General features: G+C 41.0%; 1 protein-coding gene across 1 annotated transcript; it reads left to right on the top strand.

Annotated features, from left to right (window-relative positions):
* Window positions 1–2,414: 2,414 nt before the first annotated feature.
* Window positions 2,415–15,568, top strand: LOC308329494 (dihydropyrimidinase-related protein 5-like; the record flags this gene model as incomplete). The annotated part of the gene is made up of 13 exons (XM_080783814.1): window positions 2,415–2,467; window positions 4,605–4,887; window positions 8,169–8,327; window positions 8,779–8,958; window positions 9,188–9,256; window positions 10,207–10,251; window positions 10,346–10,421; window positions 11,050–11,206; window positions 11,664–11,805; window positions 12,875–13,017; window positions 13,282–13,489; window positions 13,812–13,977; window positions 15,483–15,568. The coding sequence occupies exons 2-13, from the start codon at window positions 4,627–4,629 to the stop codon at window positions 15,566–15,568; spliced, it is 1,692 nt and encodes a 563-aa protein (XP_080639940.1). The 5' UTR covers window positions 2,415–2,467; window positions 4,605–4,626.
* Window positions 15,569–18,598: the final 3,030 nt, after the last annotated feature.

Here is an 18,598-nt window from a genome sequence, read left to right as displayed (position 1 = left end):
TTTACTGACAACAATAACATTTCACTGTTCACGGAAGGTCAGTCCTATATTAAGTGATGCTGTTCAAAGACACGCTCTGTGACTTCCTTTCTGTCATAACTGTTTATGACCTGTGATTCTTTCCAAGACCAGATCATACAGCAAATGTAGCAGTCATTCTCCACTTTTACCCCATACTTATGTTTAGTGTCCAGGGAGAAGACAAAAAGCTCCTATGTACTTGTGCTGGAGAACACTTGAATAAATGTGTTGTTTTTGTGCAAAAATACCATAGCTCTTTGTTATTATTCATTTTGATGTTAACGGTAGCGTAAGTGATATTTTGTTGTTAAAACAAAATGTTTTTGTTAAAAGGCTAAAGCTCTATATTCCCCCATCTTCGATTTAAAGGAATTGAAAGTTATAGCAGACCTGCAGTTTTTTCAAGATTTCATTAGACCCCATATACAGGTACTGTACATGAAGTACATTTGTTTTTGGCTTCTTGATACCGTTATGTAACAACAAGCCAAACTAGAAAATTTGCAATTTGGGGAAATTGCAAGTGTGGTTGCAATTAGCAACCACATTCTTCATGATGACGTATGATGATGATGTCTCATGTGATGATGATGATGTATTACTCATGACGTCACAGAGGGCCTGTTAATCCAGCAAACTTTTGGAGTTGCTCTAGAAAGAATAATAACAATAAAAGAAGGAAGTCGGGCAATTACTATAGTCCGGTTGCCCTATAGGCAATCACACTAATTAGCAAAAAAAGAAGCTCACATCCACTGTTCCTCTGCATTGTCTATACAACTCCCTGCAGCGCTTTGCAGTTGAGGGAAGTGCAGTATAGCCAGTTATGTTCTTGTGGTGCCTCTGTAGAAGGTCTTTATAGGATCCTGTGCCTCATGCCTAACTTCTTCAGCCACGCCTGAGGTGAAAAAGTGTTGCCTTTGTCCTTTTTGACAGTACCAGTGTGTACTGTGTCTGTGTATATCCCAGGAGACGTTCTCAGTGATATGAAAGCGGAGGGAATTTAGCAGCAAATTCTACAGTTGACACATTGATGTTGATGGTGTCCAACCTTCCTCCACTGTTCTTGTAATCCGCCATCAGCTCCTTGGTATTGTCAGTGTTGAAAGAGATGGTTTTCTTCTGGCACCATTGGGTCAGGCTGTTGACCTGTATCCTGTATGTATAGGCTGTCTCTGCCATGCAGGGATAAGGCTTGGCTATTGTATAATTGTCATGTCATCTGCAAATGTAATAACCACAACTAGGAGTTTGTTCCAGATAGTGGTGCATGAATTGAAAACTAAATGCTGATTCTCCACCTTGGTTATGATTTTGGATACAGATTACAGTCCTGTCTCATGCGAGATACGACCTAAGAGGTCAGGATGTTTCATAACGTAGCAGAAGGTTAGAAATGTTCTTTAGTCCTAAACCTTATGGCTGTCAAAGTGGACGGTGGACATGCCCTCGAGCAAGGGACATATAGGCCTACTCTACTGCAGGGATCGGAAACCTTTTTGAAGTGCCATGTTTTTATTTTCTTGGTAGTCCGTGTGCCATATCAACGTTATATTCATTTTTATAGTTTTAATTTTTACAACACTGCAAAATTATTATATATTTTTTTAATTTCCAACTGATTTTGATTGTTTTCTCCATCTTTTCAAATCATTTCTTTCACATCAAGACATTGTAATGACCATTAGACTCAATAACCCATGCACGAATCTTATACCCCCAGTCAGATTTCAGAGTCTCCCCGGACCCCCCCCCCCCCACACACACACACACACACACACACACACACACACACACTGTAGAGTGAGATGGAAAAAAGGGTGGTTCCCTGCATGCAGCCTCTATTATCAAAGCACTGGATCAAAGATGTTAAGATGATCCTACAGAGTCTTGGCATACACCAGGCATTCATTAAGAAAGAGCACGCTAACTTATACATTTATATAATTAATTACATTTAGCCTAATCTAGAATTGTAATTGTAATTGTTTGTTTGTTGTTTTTCTCATCATTAATGGTCAAGCGACGCCTGTAGCTAGCCCATGTATAGGCTTTGGACATAATGCTGTTTTAATTAATACAAATATACATAATTATAATATATCACATTCAAAATAGATTAAACGTGATTTATTACACACCCTCATTATGTTATTCCTCCCAGATCACACCCACTTTCTCTAACAGTGGAACAGCATCTCAGTGGGCACGCCCTAACTCCAAGGCAATTGGTTTCTCTGGCCACAGCAGCCGGCTTTAGATGCTGGTGATTGGAGCATCTCTCTCCGTCTTGCAGCCTTGGGATGCTGCGATCGGCTTCTGGTCCCAGCACGGAGGCATCAGTGCTGTGTATCCTTGTACGTGCTATACGGATTCTGTAGCATACTGTGATTGTCACACAAAGTAACCATAAAGACGCCTGGAGCGGTATAGGCCCATAGAACAGGTATGTGGTATCCGGAATTATTCTAGCAGGTAGCGTTAAGTCTAGCATGGTTTTAGCCTAGCCTACATACAGCAGAGATGTTTAGTTGCAGGGAGCGATCTGGACACTTTGTTACCCATAGCTGCAGCATGTCTGGGTACTGGGTGGCTACATGTCCCTTGATTGGTAGCCACATCCTAAGCCTACTGTTCCTGACATCATTTTTGGTATATCGATCCCCTCAAGAGCAATCTGGACCACTTGAGAGAGCAGGGGAGATGTAGAATTGTAACGTGTCGCTTGATCTTTAGTAGAGGAGGGAGGGACGAGACGAGAGCACAGCTGTTTGAAACGCGGTTTCTAGGTCGGTAACGAACATTATGCATGATGGAGACCGGGTTCTTTGTGTCAAGTCATAATGTGTGAAAGTGTCATCTTATTGCTTTAATCCCGGTTCAGTAAAATGCCCACAGCGCCAGCGCCCTTCAAAGAGAATATTAAATGCAAATCTGCATTGTCTTGAAATCCTATTTTCGTTTTCTATGAATTCATTTTTAGGCAATAATGTAAAGCACTGAAAGGTGCAGACATGTTTGATGTTACCAAAATGCTAATCACATTTAACTGAATTGGAAACACTATATAAAGTGGATAAAGCCATTTCATTTGAATTGCTTGGCTGCTTTTAGTAGGCTACTTTCAATGTGGCTGTAAAAATGAAAAGATAACTATAGTTTTATGTGTTTTCTCTAGCTATATTCATAATTTAGGAAAGAGGTGACATCCCTGCATGTGTAATGTAACCATGTTGCCAATTAGTGTTTAAAGACGCCTGTGGACAAATGAGCTCATTTCCATGTCATTATCTGCTTCCAAATGAAATCTAAATCTATGGAGTCCATGCGGTAAAGTTGCCGCACCCACCATCCACACCGTGTGCATACTCACACCGGACAGCATCTAGTCTATATAGACACACATGCATGCAGGTCTACACACACACACACACACACACACACACACACACACACACACACACACACACACACACACACACACACACACACACACACACACACACACACACACACACACACACACACACACACACACACACACACACTTATAGACAAAGGGGAGTGGGAGGAGGATTGGATAATATCTTAATAGCTTTAAAGACTCTTCTGACAGAACATCGTTTTTATTCTGGTATAGCTGCATGGTGGTATTGGTAATAGAATAGTACACACATACTGTACATACATAGTTAGCAAGTAGACTATGTACTGTAGAGCTACCACTGGCTACCACTCCATCACTGCCCATTGTGATGTACTGTAGGTCACAGGCAGTGACTGACACAGTCTTGTAGCTGATGTCACTTACACAGCCTGACTGACTGGCCATGCCAAACACAGAGCAATATCATTCATTGACCATTCTGTCAGCTAGGCTTATAGCAGCTAGTCAAAATGAGGTACAGTAAAAGTCGTTTTTCTTCTTCACTTATAGTTGTGTTTTCAGCTGAATGTTCAGCTGTTCGTTTTGTGAAGTTAATAGCAAATATCAGTTTTAGTTTTTTATCCTTGTCATAGTGTTTTGTTTATTTATGTTGTGATAGTGTAGTGTACAGTGATGGGGATATTTGGCTATTCTAAGTGCTATAAGACTACGACGCATAGTTCTGCATGCCAAACTTTGTCTGAAATAATAATCCATTTTATTTAGCAAAATATTGTGATGACCATTAGGCTATTATTGAGAATGAATAATAATGTTTGATGATTCGTGGAATATAATTGTTTTATTACACTTATATATTCATTTTAAATCAATACAGTAGCTTATGTATCTTCAACTACAGTGTGTCTCCTGAAATTAAATGTTTTAATATGCTTACTGTAGTTACTGTAAATCGTTCTGGATTAAGAGCATCTGCTAAATGCCTAAATTGTAATATTATATTGCTGATTAAACAATTGAATGGTGAATTAATGTTGTAAACTAAAACCAATAAATAAAACCGATGCAACCACACAGGATCAATTGTGCATCCGTACTGGCATTCAACAGACACATAACAAAAAATAAATTAATAAAAATAAGAAATGAATCAATAATACAGCTTACTTACGGTACCTGTATTTGTCTCTTCCAGAGCTACAGCCAGCACAGCCAACATGTCTTCTAACACAGCAACGAGTCGGATTCTGATAAAGGGTGGTAAGGTGGTGAACGATGACTGCACCCTGGAGGCTGACGTTTACATCGAGAACGGAATCATCCAGCAGGTGGGGAAGGACATGATGATCCCGGGCGGGGCCAAGGTGATCGACGCCTCAGGTAAACTGGTCTTGCCAGGCGGCATCGATACCAGTGTGCACCTCGAAGAGACCTTCATGAATGCAACCACAGCGGATGACTACTACAGCGGCACCAAGGTAGGGAGGTCCTGGCTGGAAGGGAAGAAAAGAGATATAGGCATGAGAAAAGGACCTGGAAATACCTGAAAAATTTACATTTCATGTCTTGTGAAAACAATACTACAGCAGCACAATGATATAGGAAACATGTTGGAGATCTTGTATGTTGATGCAAGTTTTCTTTATTGAGAGCCATCAAGAGAACAGGCCACCACAATCACACATGTTGCCAAATCCCGTTCTAACTTCTGTAGCTCATTATAGTACTTTATACACATACTGGACAGGCATAACTTACAACAAATGGGAGTATTCTCCCCTCATTCTTCTGACACATAACTATAGCCTACAGCTACAGGTGTTCATCAGGCAGTCTGTGATCCACCACACCATGCTGGTTTTGAGGTTTTCATATCCATGTGTTCCTCAACATCTCCCCAATCAGAAATGGCTAGATAGTATTGGTGAGGCTTTCCCCATCCATATGGGAGTTAGTCCATTGCAGATAGCCAATGGCACCATCAGCAGCACCCTTCTGAGGCTGATAAGTCATTTGCAGTGGTTCCAGAGAAGGCTTCACGAGTCATCAGATGAGCGATGGTGGGGTGACACCATTGACTACAGTATAATAACCCCCCCCCCCCCCTATTCATTTCAATAGAAGTTGCTCAGTGGCGTTTTGAAGCACCCGGAAGACTGCCGGAAGTATAATTATAACTCAATGGCTCGAGCGAGCAGAAGTTTAGCCTAGCCCCGGACCTCAAATTTGAGTGACTCGGGATCGGGAGTCGAACCCGCGACACGTTGTCAGGCTGGGTTACCAGCCTAGGCGCCCGGACCGCTAGGCCCGGGCTGGGCCTTTCCTTCTTTGACACTGGAGCCAGACAGGATGTTTTCCAGCGATTAGGTTCATATCAAAAGGTTTTAGGGCCCAGTCCTGGAGATACTTTGGTGTACCCCTAAGGATGTCCACCTATGTCATTTCCCCAGATCACTCTTCCTCACCCTGTCCTTAGTAACAGCCCCAGTTTTGTTTTAACTCAGCAAATCTACTTTCCTCCTGTAGCAGTCCTTGTCCTTAACTACAGCTCTCTCTGTACCCATCTAAAGCCCCATTTGTCTTCCTCCTGAAGGCCTTCTTCTTTTCAATGAGAAGCTCCTTCAGGTATTTTGCAACCCAAGGTGTATTATTTTGGTATAAATTAACAGTCTGCTCAGGGTATACTGATGTGATGCATGACTATACTGTATTCACTGATGCATTCTTTGAGGCCAACAATATTCTCAACAAAATGCACAACAGAAAACATTCCTATGATGTTGCAATTTGCTCTCGATGCCATATAGCAAGCAGTATAAATACAAGGCAATAACGCTTCCAGACATAGTAAAGTCAGCATGGTGACTTACAAGGGCTATACCCCCATTATTCTTCAGAGCCACAATGGTGAGTCATGGTTCTGTACTGTAGCACTCAGAAATGATAAAAGCTGGGAGCAGCATATAGTATTTATGTCAAGAGAAACACGTCAGGAGGGCCTATTCACTGGAATGAGGGCTGGCATACACTGCTTCAAACAGAGGGTTACTATTCTCTACCTCTCCCCGCCCCTCATCCCTCGCTCTACCCTGCCCCTCTCCCCCTACAATCCCGCTGCATATTCGACCAATTCCGGAGACAAATACGGACCGGCTTCGGTTTCCATGGCTACAGGGGGGCTGCTGCAAAGCCTTTTTTCACTTAACGCAATTGTGCTAGGAAACAATAGTTCTCAGACAACCCCCCCCCCCCACCCCACCCCTAGACACTACTCTACTCTCTAGGGTCAGCTGACAGATGCTCAGTGAAGCATGCACTTGGACACAAAATAGTTTGTCCTCGCATTTGTAATTATTTCTGAGCACTGCTTGGGTTATTAAGATATACTGTAGTTGGTACTGTCAGTAGATGATTGTGGCTATAAAAGTGTCGTCACTCTTGATTATACACCTATTCAGTATTTTAGCCATGACGTGAGCGCCCCCTCCAGAGATACTTCCGGGTCCTACTTTTGTGTCCCCATAGAGTTATACTGTGACGCTCCGTCTGACTAAATCTGAGACGAAAACAACCACGAAAGTCTAATTTTACCGCTTTCCTTGGAACAACAAAGCTGCTGCTCTCCCAAATCTGGCTGTGACAGGCCGTCTGCCCCACACGGAATACTATCGCCATTTTATTTCATTGTGTCAACTAAATCCTCATTAATTGCAAACTAGATTCAACATACTCAAGCCTGCACACATTCTAAATATGCCCCCGAAATATTGTACTGAGCAAATGGACTGTTACCACCTTCAATAATAATGATAATAATAGTCTTTATTGTTTCCACATAATATATTTTCTTTGTCATGGACACTTGTACAAAACATTAATAATTCTACTCGAGTTGGAAGCAAAGACCCATTTTAACCCTCAATGGCTTCCTTTCTGAAAAATAACGTCATTGTAAAAAGATTCACGCATTTAGATATTCTATTTACAATGAGATGCGGATGGGAGCTGGTGCCACTTGGACCCGGACGTAACGTAGCACTACAAAATGACGTCGGACTTAAATACTGAATAGAGCGGCGCAGTCGGCCCAGGCCCAGGAAATGAAAACGCAATGCATTCTCCCATAGGCAGTTTTTATTTAATTTATTTAAAGACCTTTTAAGCGTCGTACGAAGCCAACTCTTGTCGTGACAAATCATGACGACACCCAAACAAAGAATTTGGAAGTAGAAAGAAACGGCAGGTTACAACACTTTTTTGTTGTTTTTCTTCTTTGTAATTATTTGTTTGGTCCAAAATATTGTGTGTTGTCATGATTTGTCACGACAAGAGTTGGCTTCGTACGACGCTTAAAAGGTCTTTAAATAAATGAAATAAAAACTGCCTATGGGGAAATGCATTGCGTTTTCATTTCCTGGGCCGTTCGTTGTTCTGAAAGGGGGAGGGACTGCGCCGCTCTATAGGAAGTAGCTCTTAACCACCGATAGATTTGCAGGTTTGACAATTTTTATACAGCCACTTTCAAATTTACAATACTATACAACACGTTTATAATGCATTATAATGCAGTTATAAATGGTAAGTGGTGCATTTATATTACGCCTTTATCAAGGTGCTTGACGATGATTGTGCATTACATTCACCCATTCACACACACATTCTGTGATGACTGACATGATCCTACTGTAGATGACAATAGCAGACACAACGTTATGTGCCCAAATGTCTGAATATTACTGTTTGTGTGTGTTTCCTCAAGGCTGCTCTGGCTGGTGGTACCACTATGGTGATAGGACATGTGCTACCAGAGAAGAATGAGTCCTTGCTGGATGCGTACGACAAGTGCCGCAGCATGGCTGACCCTAAAGCCTGCTGTGACTACGCTCTGCATGTGGGAGTTACTTGGTGGGGACCCAAGGTATTGTCACACCACACATCCCCCATCAGACGTATCATAGATGTCCGTCTAGAAACAAAAATCAGAACTCATACAGTAAAATGTGAGTGTACAAAAATGGACACGGTCCTACAGTACAGAATTCTAATTCTATATTGTGACATAAGTATATTTGCATATATAAGGAATTTGACATACCGGTACTGAAATTATACACCAAATCATATAATTTTGTATAAGTTATGTATACACAAGACAGTGTGCACGCACGCACCTGCACACACAGGACACACACACACACACACACACACACACACACACACACACACACACACACACACACACACACACACACACGGAAGCTGCCATATATTGCATCCACTTTCCTCTCTGCTGTTAGGCACTTGTTCTGACATTACAGTGCAGTGCTAACTGAGGGAAGTGGATACTCATTCACATTCTGATCTTGCAGGTGCGGGCTGAGATGGAGAAGCTGGTGAGAGAGAAAGGAGTGAATTCTTTCCAGATGTTCATGGCCTATAAGGATACATACATGCTCCGGGACAGTGAACTCTACCAGGTGCTCCAGAACTGTAAAGACATTGGAGCCATAGCCAGGGTTCATGCTGAAAACGGAGAACTGGTGGCGGAGGTGAGTAGCAATAATTCAATTAAAGGACGATCACACACACACACACACACACACACACACACACACACACACACACACACACACACACACACACACACACACACACACACACACACACACACACACACACACACACACACACACACACACACACACACACACACCTCACCTCAAACCCTTAGATCTCCATATATGGAGCTAAACCTGTTCTGACATTCCATATTTCCAGGGTGCAAAGGAAGCATTGGACTTAGGAATCAGCGGTCCAGAGGGCATTGAAATCAGTAGACCTGAAGAGGTGAGACATGTTTCGATTTTCACATGTTTTGTGATTATCAAGATTTTTACTGCAATTTCTAACCAAATTCAGCATCTACTTCAATGGGAACTAAACCTCAGGTAACTTTAGAGAGTTTGCAGGCATACATTTTATTTATTTATTTATTGTCACGTCACAGGTTTAGGTGTAAAATAAAGTTGGTGTATTTTGTAGAGAAGAGAGGATAGAGGTAGAGTGAGCGCAAAAGAGAAAAGAGAAAGAAATGTGGGATAGAAAATTATAAATACATTGTCTAAACAATACACACGTCAACACCTAACATTATTAATAGCTGGAGCTGTGTTTTTGCATTAATACTGTACCAAGGTCAGTCTAACTCTTGATGACTTTTATCCTTTAGAATCATTGGTTCCCAACCTTTTTATACTGAAGTACCACCTCAGAAAATATTTGGCTCTCCAAGTACTACCATAATAACTGATGTTAAAATACAGGAGCGTATACCTGCCCTTTTTGTTCCATTCTTAATCCAATAATGCTGCTGCTCTGACAAAACTCTGTGTAATCAGTAATCAGCACAACTGGTGATAATTCGAATGTGATTAATCCGTTCTCAAATCTTCTATTATCGGCTAGGTGTTCTGCCATGCTCATTTCAGCACGGCTGGATAGCCTATTTCAAGCAATTGCTTGGTCAGAATAACTAACTGTAGCAATCTAAATATTTCATTCCACTTTTCTTTTTTTGGGCGACTCCTCTGTGTACCACCAGAGGGGGGCTCAATTACCACCAGTGGTACTATAGTACCAGTGGTACTAGTACCAGTGGTACTATAGTACCAGTGGTACTATAGTACCAGTGGTACTATAGTACCAGTGGTTGGGAACCTCTGCTTTAGATGTCAGCAAACTCAAAAGACCACCCGATATGCTGCATGATCACATCACAATGTTCTTTCCTTTAACAGTTGGAAGCAGAGGCAGCCCACAGGGCAATTACCATTGCCAACAGGGTGAGAACAATCTCTAGTACAATAATAGAAGCACATAATAAAAGACAAAGCGTAACATATCCCTACAATTTATGATATGTACTTTTTATTTTAGGCCCATTCTCCCATTTACCTTGTTAATGTGTCCAGTATGTCTGCTGGAGATGTTGTGGCCACAGCCAAGATGCAGGGTAAGGCCAATGTATTTAACTATTTCCATGTGAAGAATGTTATTCCACACTGAGATATCAATGGATACTTTTACAGAATTATTGTTGAAACATCATGTTGTACTTTTAGTCATGTCTTGGATAGTAAAAACACTTTTGAATGTGATTTTGATTAATTTAACAGGTAGTAATTTAACCCAGCAAGCCAAATGACATCATCATGACGTTATGATGACGTCCTCCGGTGACGTTCAGGACTAGGCCAGATCCCAGCTCATATGGGGATGGTCGTCATTTCCAGGACGTCTTCACCAGTTGAAATAATATAGCTTATTCTGGGCCAGATTTGACTAGTTATGTTATGACTTAAGCTGATCTGGCCTCGATCGTGCTCTCTCTGATTCATACAGGGACGTCCGTCTGTCTTAGTGGGCAGAATTTATGTTGGTTGAAATCAGGTGATATTCTGGGCCAGATCTGACTAGTCTTTGACCCAATCGAGACATCACTAATTCGTCGTAAAATAAGTGTTTATTTAGATATTAAGCCGGTGTCACTTGATTTGCACCTTTTTGCACCATCTATTCACTGGTCACCGACATCATGTGTTTCTAGCATAATTGTATCATGTGCTGTGATCTATGGACAGGTAAGGTTGTCCATGGGGAAACAACCACAGCGCATGCTGTGCTGAACGGTCTACAGTACTATCATCAGGACTGGGCCCACGCAGCTGCCTATGTTACGGTGCCTCCCCTCCGCCTAGATCCAAACACACCAAATTATCTAATGAGCTTGCTAGGAAGGTAAGTCAAAGGGACAGATAACAGAACAACAGAACATGTCATACATGAGCAACTAGTACATTTTTTATGTAGCTCTAGTAGTCTCTTTTTTCTGCTCAGCATGATATTGCCAGCGGGCACATTGTTTCAATCTCATCAATTAATTGGTGTGAATTCATGGTCTGTTTCACTGTTGTACTTAAATCGCTGTATAAAAACATCTAAATGGTTTTTGTAATACCGTATAGAACAAACAAAGAGGTAGGAGTGCACACCAATAGTATGGGGAGATGCTGACCACGGGAGATAAACTTTAAAAAGAAAGAGGTCGCACAAATCGTATAGTCACAATGCAAAAAACTAGATTTTATGATGACTAACGTTTTGGCACAAAATGCCTTCTTCAGGGTGTGTAATATCGTACAGCACACATCGTTACAACGACCATCCCAGTCTCTCGCCCCTCCTCTCTCAACAGTGACACCCTAAATGTTGTGGCGTCTGACCACCGGCCCTTCACCATAAAACAGAAGTCCATGGGCAAGGACGACTTCACAAAGATCCCCCATGGACTCCCAGGCATCCAGGACCGCATGAGCGTCATCTGGGAGAGAGGAGTGGTATGTGTAAACCCTTTGTTCTCCTTTGCTTGTGAGGAAACTAACTCCTCCAAATATATACAACAGAGCTGAATGGTTAGGGTGCATACAAATTTGGGAGCAAAATGCCTTCTTTAGCATGTCCGCAGTTCCAAGGAAGAACCTCGACTTTCAAATCGGCCATGCTAATGTATCACTTCACTAATTGGCCTTTAACTCTTTAACTGTAGGACCGGACGCACACATTTAGTTTCCCCAGATTCCGTGACGCCACTCCACATAATAGGCTCTACCATTTACACTTGGAAGATTTTGCGTTTCCTTCAAAACATACGTTTTGCTACTACTCCTACAGAGTTATCTGTCCAATTTTCACATTTCTTTCTGATTGGCTACAATTTCAAAGTTTGCAGGAGGGGCCCATTTCACACAAAATGGCTCCAATCACGAATGCAGTGTCCCATTTAGCAAAAAGTGATTGCACTGTGGGGTGCAGAGATTTACCATATGTGGTGCCTGCTATGGAGTGGGCACCACACATGCTAAATCTCTGCACTGACTGACAGCATTGGGTAGGCAACCTGGCCTGACGATGATCTGCGCTTTTCTAGTTGTCTCTATTGCTGTGTTAGGATAAGAATCCCTTGGGGCCACCTATTGTAGGCCCTCAGCCAATTATTTGTGCACTGTTTATGCAGACCTTGGTATCATGTGTTCAAATCCAGCTCGTGGTGCTCTTATTCCTTCCCATCTTGCTACTGTGCATAATAAAAACAACAACAACAATGTCTTAACCCATTTTGAGATCTGAGATCAGATTCCAAAAATGAAAATGACAGTTTTCTGAAAAAGCTATACATTCTTGTGTCAGTCGTTCTTCGATTTTTCAAAAATAGCAGATCAAATAGCAGAATCAAAAAGTAGATCTTGTAGATCTGCTATTTTTCAATAGATAAAGCATAACATAATGCTAACACCAAAAGGGGTTCCCGCCCAAAATGGGTTAAACTAAATCGGTCGTCCCGAAATCTTCATGCGCAAATCAAGGGAGCCAGTCTTTTTAAGAGGTTAACCCTGTCATGTGCCCTAGGTCGGAGGCAAGATGGATGAGAACCGTTTTGTAGCAGTCACCAGCTCGAACGCAGCAAAGATATACAACCTATACCCCAGGAAGGGCAGGATAATTCCCGGGGCAGACGCTGATGTGGTGGTCTGGGATCCCGAGGGATCTAAGTATGGAACCCTATCCATCCCTGAATCGACAATCTTGTCTCTCTGCTGATCTATCATATATCATGCCTCCTGAGGCTGTTAATGTTTGTTAATGCTTGTGTACACTGTACAGTGACACACTTCAGTGAAGAGTGTAATATATTTTGTACCAGTTGTTATAGTTTTAGAGATTCCTTATTGCTTTTAAATTTCAATATATTACATATTTTTACTATTGGCTATACATACGGTTTTAGTCTTACTTTTTACTTTCGTACTCTACAGGACCATCTCTGTGGATAACCAGTTCCAAGGGGGAGATATGAATCTGTATGAAGGACTTCGTTGCCATGGTGTACCCCTGGTTACCATTAGCCGTGGCCGTCTGGTTTATGAAAATGGCATGTTCACATGCGCAGAGGGCTCCGGAAAATTCTACCCACTCAGAACTTTCCCAGACTACCTTTACAAGAAGATGGTCCAGAGAGAAAAGGTACATTAACAGATATAAATCTGCGATGCTCAAACTTAAAAGGTATTGGGTAGTGCAGAGGCATCCTTAGTGAATACAGACACATTTACGGTATGTTGTAAATAATATACACATTAGGTGGATGATGCCCTCATCCAGAGTAATTTATGTCGTAACGTGTGTGTGTGTGTGTGTGTGTGTGTGTGTGTGTGTGTGTGTGTGTGTGTGTGTGTGTGTGTGTGTGTGTGTGTGTGTGTGTGTGTGTGCGTGTGCGTGTGCGTGTGCGTGTGCGTGTGTGAGTGTGACACTCACCTCTGTACATGCGTGTGATCCATCCATACAGAGCCAGGCTGTAAAAGCTGTGGAACGAGAGCCCTACACAGGTGATGTTGTAGCAGTGACCAACTCAAAGAAGGACTTTGGGGCTTCAGACCTGGACACACCCACACGCCCCTGTACCAGACATGGGGGGGTGAGAGACCTCCATGAGTCCAGCTTTAGTCTTTCTGGTAAGGCGTAATACATAGCCAGAAGCTCCCCGTGTCCTAATATCCACTGATAGTCAACATGTTGTTTACAAGACATTTTGGAGTTGTCCTTTCATCAAAAGGTAAACTAAAAACCAAGGCTTTAATAGCTGATCTTTTCATAACAGTCTCTAGCAGCAGCTTATCAGTGTAGGTCTGCAAGCCTCTTACAAACCTGGTATCAATCAGAGCAATTGCTTGTAGGTGTTAGCTGCCGCACCTGAGCGCCAACCCATGGTGTCACTGCTGCTTACAGCTGACACCCAAATCATACACAGCTGCCACACAGAAACTCCTGCACTAAACTATTAGTGCAATATATGTATTATTCTATTGTCAAATCATTTAAAATCCCATTTCCCATTTGTACTTGTTTCTGTGAAATAAATAAGGAACTAAATTAAATAAATAAAAAATATTGGGCTGGTATCAGGATTGATTTTCAAAGCAGTGGTCGTAGGTTTGTTAGCACGCTCATACATTGAATTTAGATTGCCCTAGCCTAGATGTACTGTATCAGTAGGAGGAGATCTCTGATCGTCTGGCTTGGCTGTGCAAGACTACTGTGCACATTTAAAACAGTTAAGTGGTCTACTGTACTCATGAAGTGAAACAGGGGTAAAATACCTGTCTACCACCACAGCATCTAGGCGGGGTTTGAATCCACACGGATCATCCGACAATGCAAAGTGTTTATGCAAACACATTTAGCAGTGTTTTGGCACACCTGGGTTACATACCCCTCTGAACGTATAATTCCAACTGCACATTAATTTGAATGTTGTGGCCACCATCATCATTTTATTATATAATATTGAATATTGAAGAGGTGGGTTTTGAGAGCGGTTTGGAAGGATTGGAGGGTGGGGGCTTCTCTGATAGTATATTGGGGAGTGCATACCACAGGTTTGGGGGGAAGTATCCATGTTATTTAGGGGTGCTGTGGTCCATTGTGGATAAACGTTTGATTGGGTGTGTTGAACGGAAAGAGTAGGACAGAGGTACCGGTATTCAGGCACCTCACTAACAGGCAGGTGAGCCAGCATGGTACAATAGGCAACACAGAAATGTGTAGGGATGGATAATCGGCATAATAACAAAATGTTGTGTGTGTGCGTGCGTGCGTGTTACACAATTATCTTAGTTTTTATTGCATGCTTTATTGCTTTGGTGCTGTTGACTCTTCTAGATAACAGTAGGGGTGATGATGGTACCTTTTAGGAAGCAAGTAGTCTCGTGTAGCCAGACAACTATTCCACAATCTCCGAATGCTATAGTCAGAAACTACACCTCCCAAAATCTGAGTAATCTGTTTGTCATTTCCGTTCACAAAAATATATTTTAAAATATCTAATATATATATATATATATTACATATTTCCGCTTTATATTTTACTCATGATCAGAGCTTCCGTGCTCCAAACTATATGACGGAAGCATTTGAAAATTGCAAGACTAAAACAGTCCCGTTACCCATTATTTGTCAGGCTCCCAACTTGACGACAAGATTCCAAAGAGATCGTCAGCTAGGATTCTGGCTCCTCCCGGGGGGAGGTCCAGCGGCATCTGGTAACTATGGTAACCAATGGCGGTTCCACAAAGCAGAGCACCAAGCCGGAAGGAAATGTCACAAGGCCAAGCAAGAAAACCTGAGGAGGGGGCTTAAGGTCACATTTTTACTTCAACACAGTTGTTTAGGGCAGGGTCAGTGGAACATTATACTGTATTACTGTATGTCTTAGCCAAGAATACTGACTAAATGGATAAGCATAACGCATTTCAGTTGAATGTTAACCAAATGACAGCAGCAGATAACAGGTAGTTAATTTGAACACTGGATCAGAATTAGTGAAAGTATACTGTATGCTGTAACTTACTAATAGTTTTAGGGATATGAGAGCGAGTTGGTTTCTGCATTATGATGTTTTTACCTCACTGTTAAATACGACTTTGCACTTGTATCATGTACTACTTAGCTGCCTTTTTTACATGATTTAATGTGTCACAAATAGAGTCTTTCTACGCAATGCCATTGTGAAATAAATAAGTCATAAGTCAGTGAAGTCACTACAAAGGAACTGACATGACTTTAATTTGGCATCACTAGTAAATACAAAACATAGGTCACATTTAACCAGCTAATGAAAAACATTTGAATACAGGCTGGAATTTCTTTTTTTATATGTCTATTTATTTATTCTACTATGTAAACTCTTCCGAAACATTGTATTTAGCAAGCTTTATCAAAACAGACTCCAAAATAAATAAAAATACGTATGATGTCTAAGTACAGTAACTTAGCCGTTTCAAAATAGCATTCCAAAACATGTTTACAACATTGTACAAATTCTAGCATTATTCTTCATTACCACACCACATGTTAATGAGTCTATGGTGTGCCTACTACTAATACACACTGTACATACAGTAGCCTATGGTGGCAGCCATAGATAGCCCATAACTCACAATTTAAACACTGGAATCATGCAGCATTCCAAGCTAAAATGCTCATACAGTAGTACATTTCCACTGCACACCACATTTTCCAAATGCACACCACCACAAACTGCCTTTATCTCACCATAGTAATCATCTCACACACCAGGCACATATACTGTACCACCATATAGACCAGTCAGCATTATAGATCATGTTGATAACTGTCATATTGTTTAGACAGAGCATTCTTTTTAGCAATTTTATGTAATTCTGGTCTTGCACTGAAATGGGTACAATTAATTGTTCCCTCTGACTGTTGTGCTTATACCTCCTGGCACTTTCCAATGTAACCTATACCACCACTGTGATGCATACAGAGGGCAAATTGATCCTCTTGGTCTGTTGTATCTTTGCAACTTTTACAGTTTAGATAAATAAATGTCATGTTTTTAGGGGATCGAATGTCTTCATAATATGCCACGTACAGCTCAGTGCCACAACAGGAAGCAACTTCAGAGAAAAAGCACTGCATCTATGAATTATTATCGTCTATCATTGTTTGTTAGATTTTATGATGATTTTTGTTTGTGAATGAATTTGTATTTGATTTAGATTTTCTTTTTCTTTTTGTCATAAATTGTTCACTGGGTAGTACTGCATAATACACAAGGTATAGCAATGGAAAACTGCATACGGCATACAGAATGGAAGAATACAAACAATGAGATACACACAACAATTAGAAATACACATTTAACAATTAAAACACCTAGACACCTAAACATTTGGTCTTTCACCTGGACATTGTAATAATAATAATCCATAATAATGTCAAGGTGTGTTAATTCTGACGTGAGATTTTTTAGGATTTGGCCAGATATGGCAACTATAGGCTCAATAAAATACATTATTAAATCAACTCAAAAACACACTTGTGTATATTATCTAGTTAGTGCATGAAGTGTTATCATGTTTGGTTATTCTATCTTTTATTTGTTCTTGCAGCTCTTTATCACATGATTGAGTGCAAATAAACCACAATGAAATCCCAAGTTGAATCACCTTTGACTCCATAATCATCTATAATGGCCTGGCTTGAAGTTCACTTCGAAAGTGCCCTGATGACCTTGCAGGCTTATGCAAAGGCTAAAATGTAACTAAGATTGCATGTAGACAGATACAGTACCAGGTTATTTGTAGACCTGGCATCCTAGTGTTTCAATGTTGATTATAGATCTTTTGGATATTATACTGCTTAGGCCGAAATTGCGGAAATTGCGGAAATTGATAATTGCGGAAATTGGAAATTGGAAACGAGGATAAAATGAAAAACGGCGTGCTATTGTTTATATTTTTTCATGTATCCCCTATCCCTTACATGGGCTACTGGCCACATGTGGCCCCCACCTAACTTCTTAATTTTGATCTCAAAGTGCACCAGATTGAAGCATTTTCATGGCAAATTTACAACATTTTCTGGTTGCCTAGGGCCTCAAAAGGCCTAGAACCGGCACTGCTTAGGCTGATGATTTATTTAGTTTACCTATTTCTATACATTTGATGTATTGCCTTGTGTTTCCCTTGCTTACTGTAAATCACTCTGGAATAAGAGCGTAGACCTGCTTAATGCCTATATTGTAAAGACAAAACATTAACTTAATACTGGCTGTATGCCGTAGATGTATGGTCGCCTAACACTGGTTCTCAGAGTGGGGTCCGTGCACCCCAGTGTCCTTGGCTTGTGTCCTTAATTGCGGGGGTTAATTATTTGTAATGTTATATTGATGTTTGTGTGCAACACTCTTATAAACAAAATATTGCTTTTTTCTGGGTTTGAGTTGACAGCCCATTTTTTATGTCAATCAATCAAGTCAGCTTAATTCAAGTGGCAGATGCCAAAAATAGTGTTATTTATATTTAAATTATATATTTTTGGGGGTGTGGTCCACCTATACAGCCTATTGTGATCTGGTAGATCAGATCTACCTTTTGGGCACAAGAACACATTGTCATCTTGTAGATTTCCATATCTCTTTTTTTGTTTGTTGTTTTTACATTTACAATCTTGCATGACCCTGGCACAAAATCTTTATAGGTGGGGGTCTGTGGCAAAAATACATATTAATTAGGGTGTCCCTTGACTTGAACATGCTTGAGAACCACT

Source organism: Protomyctophum bolini, assembly GCF_963924005.1.
Source record: "Protomyctophum bolini genome assembly, chromosome: 15".
Lineage (NCBI taxonomy): Eukaryota > Metazoa > Chordata > Actinopteri > Myctophiformes > Myctophidae > Protomyctophum > Protomyctophum bolini.
This window is presented reverse-complemented; position numbering and strand designations above follow the sequence as displayed.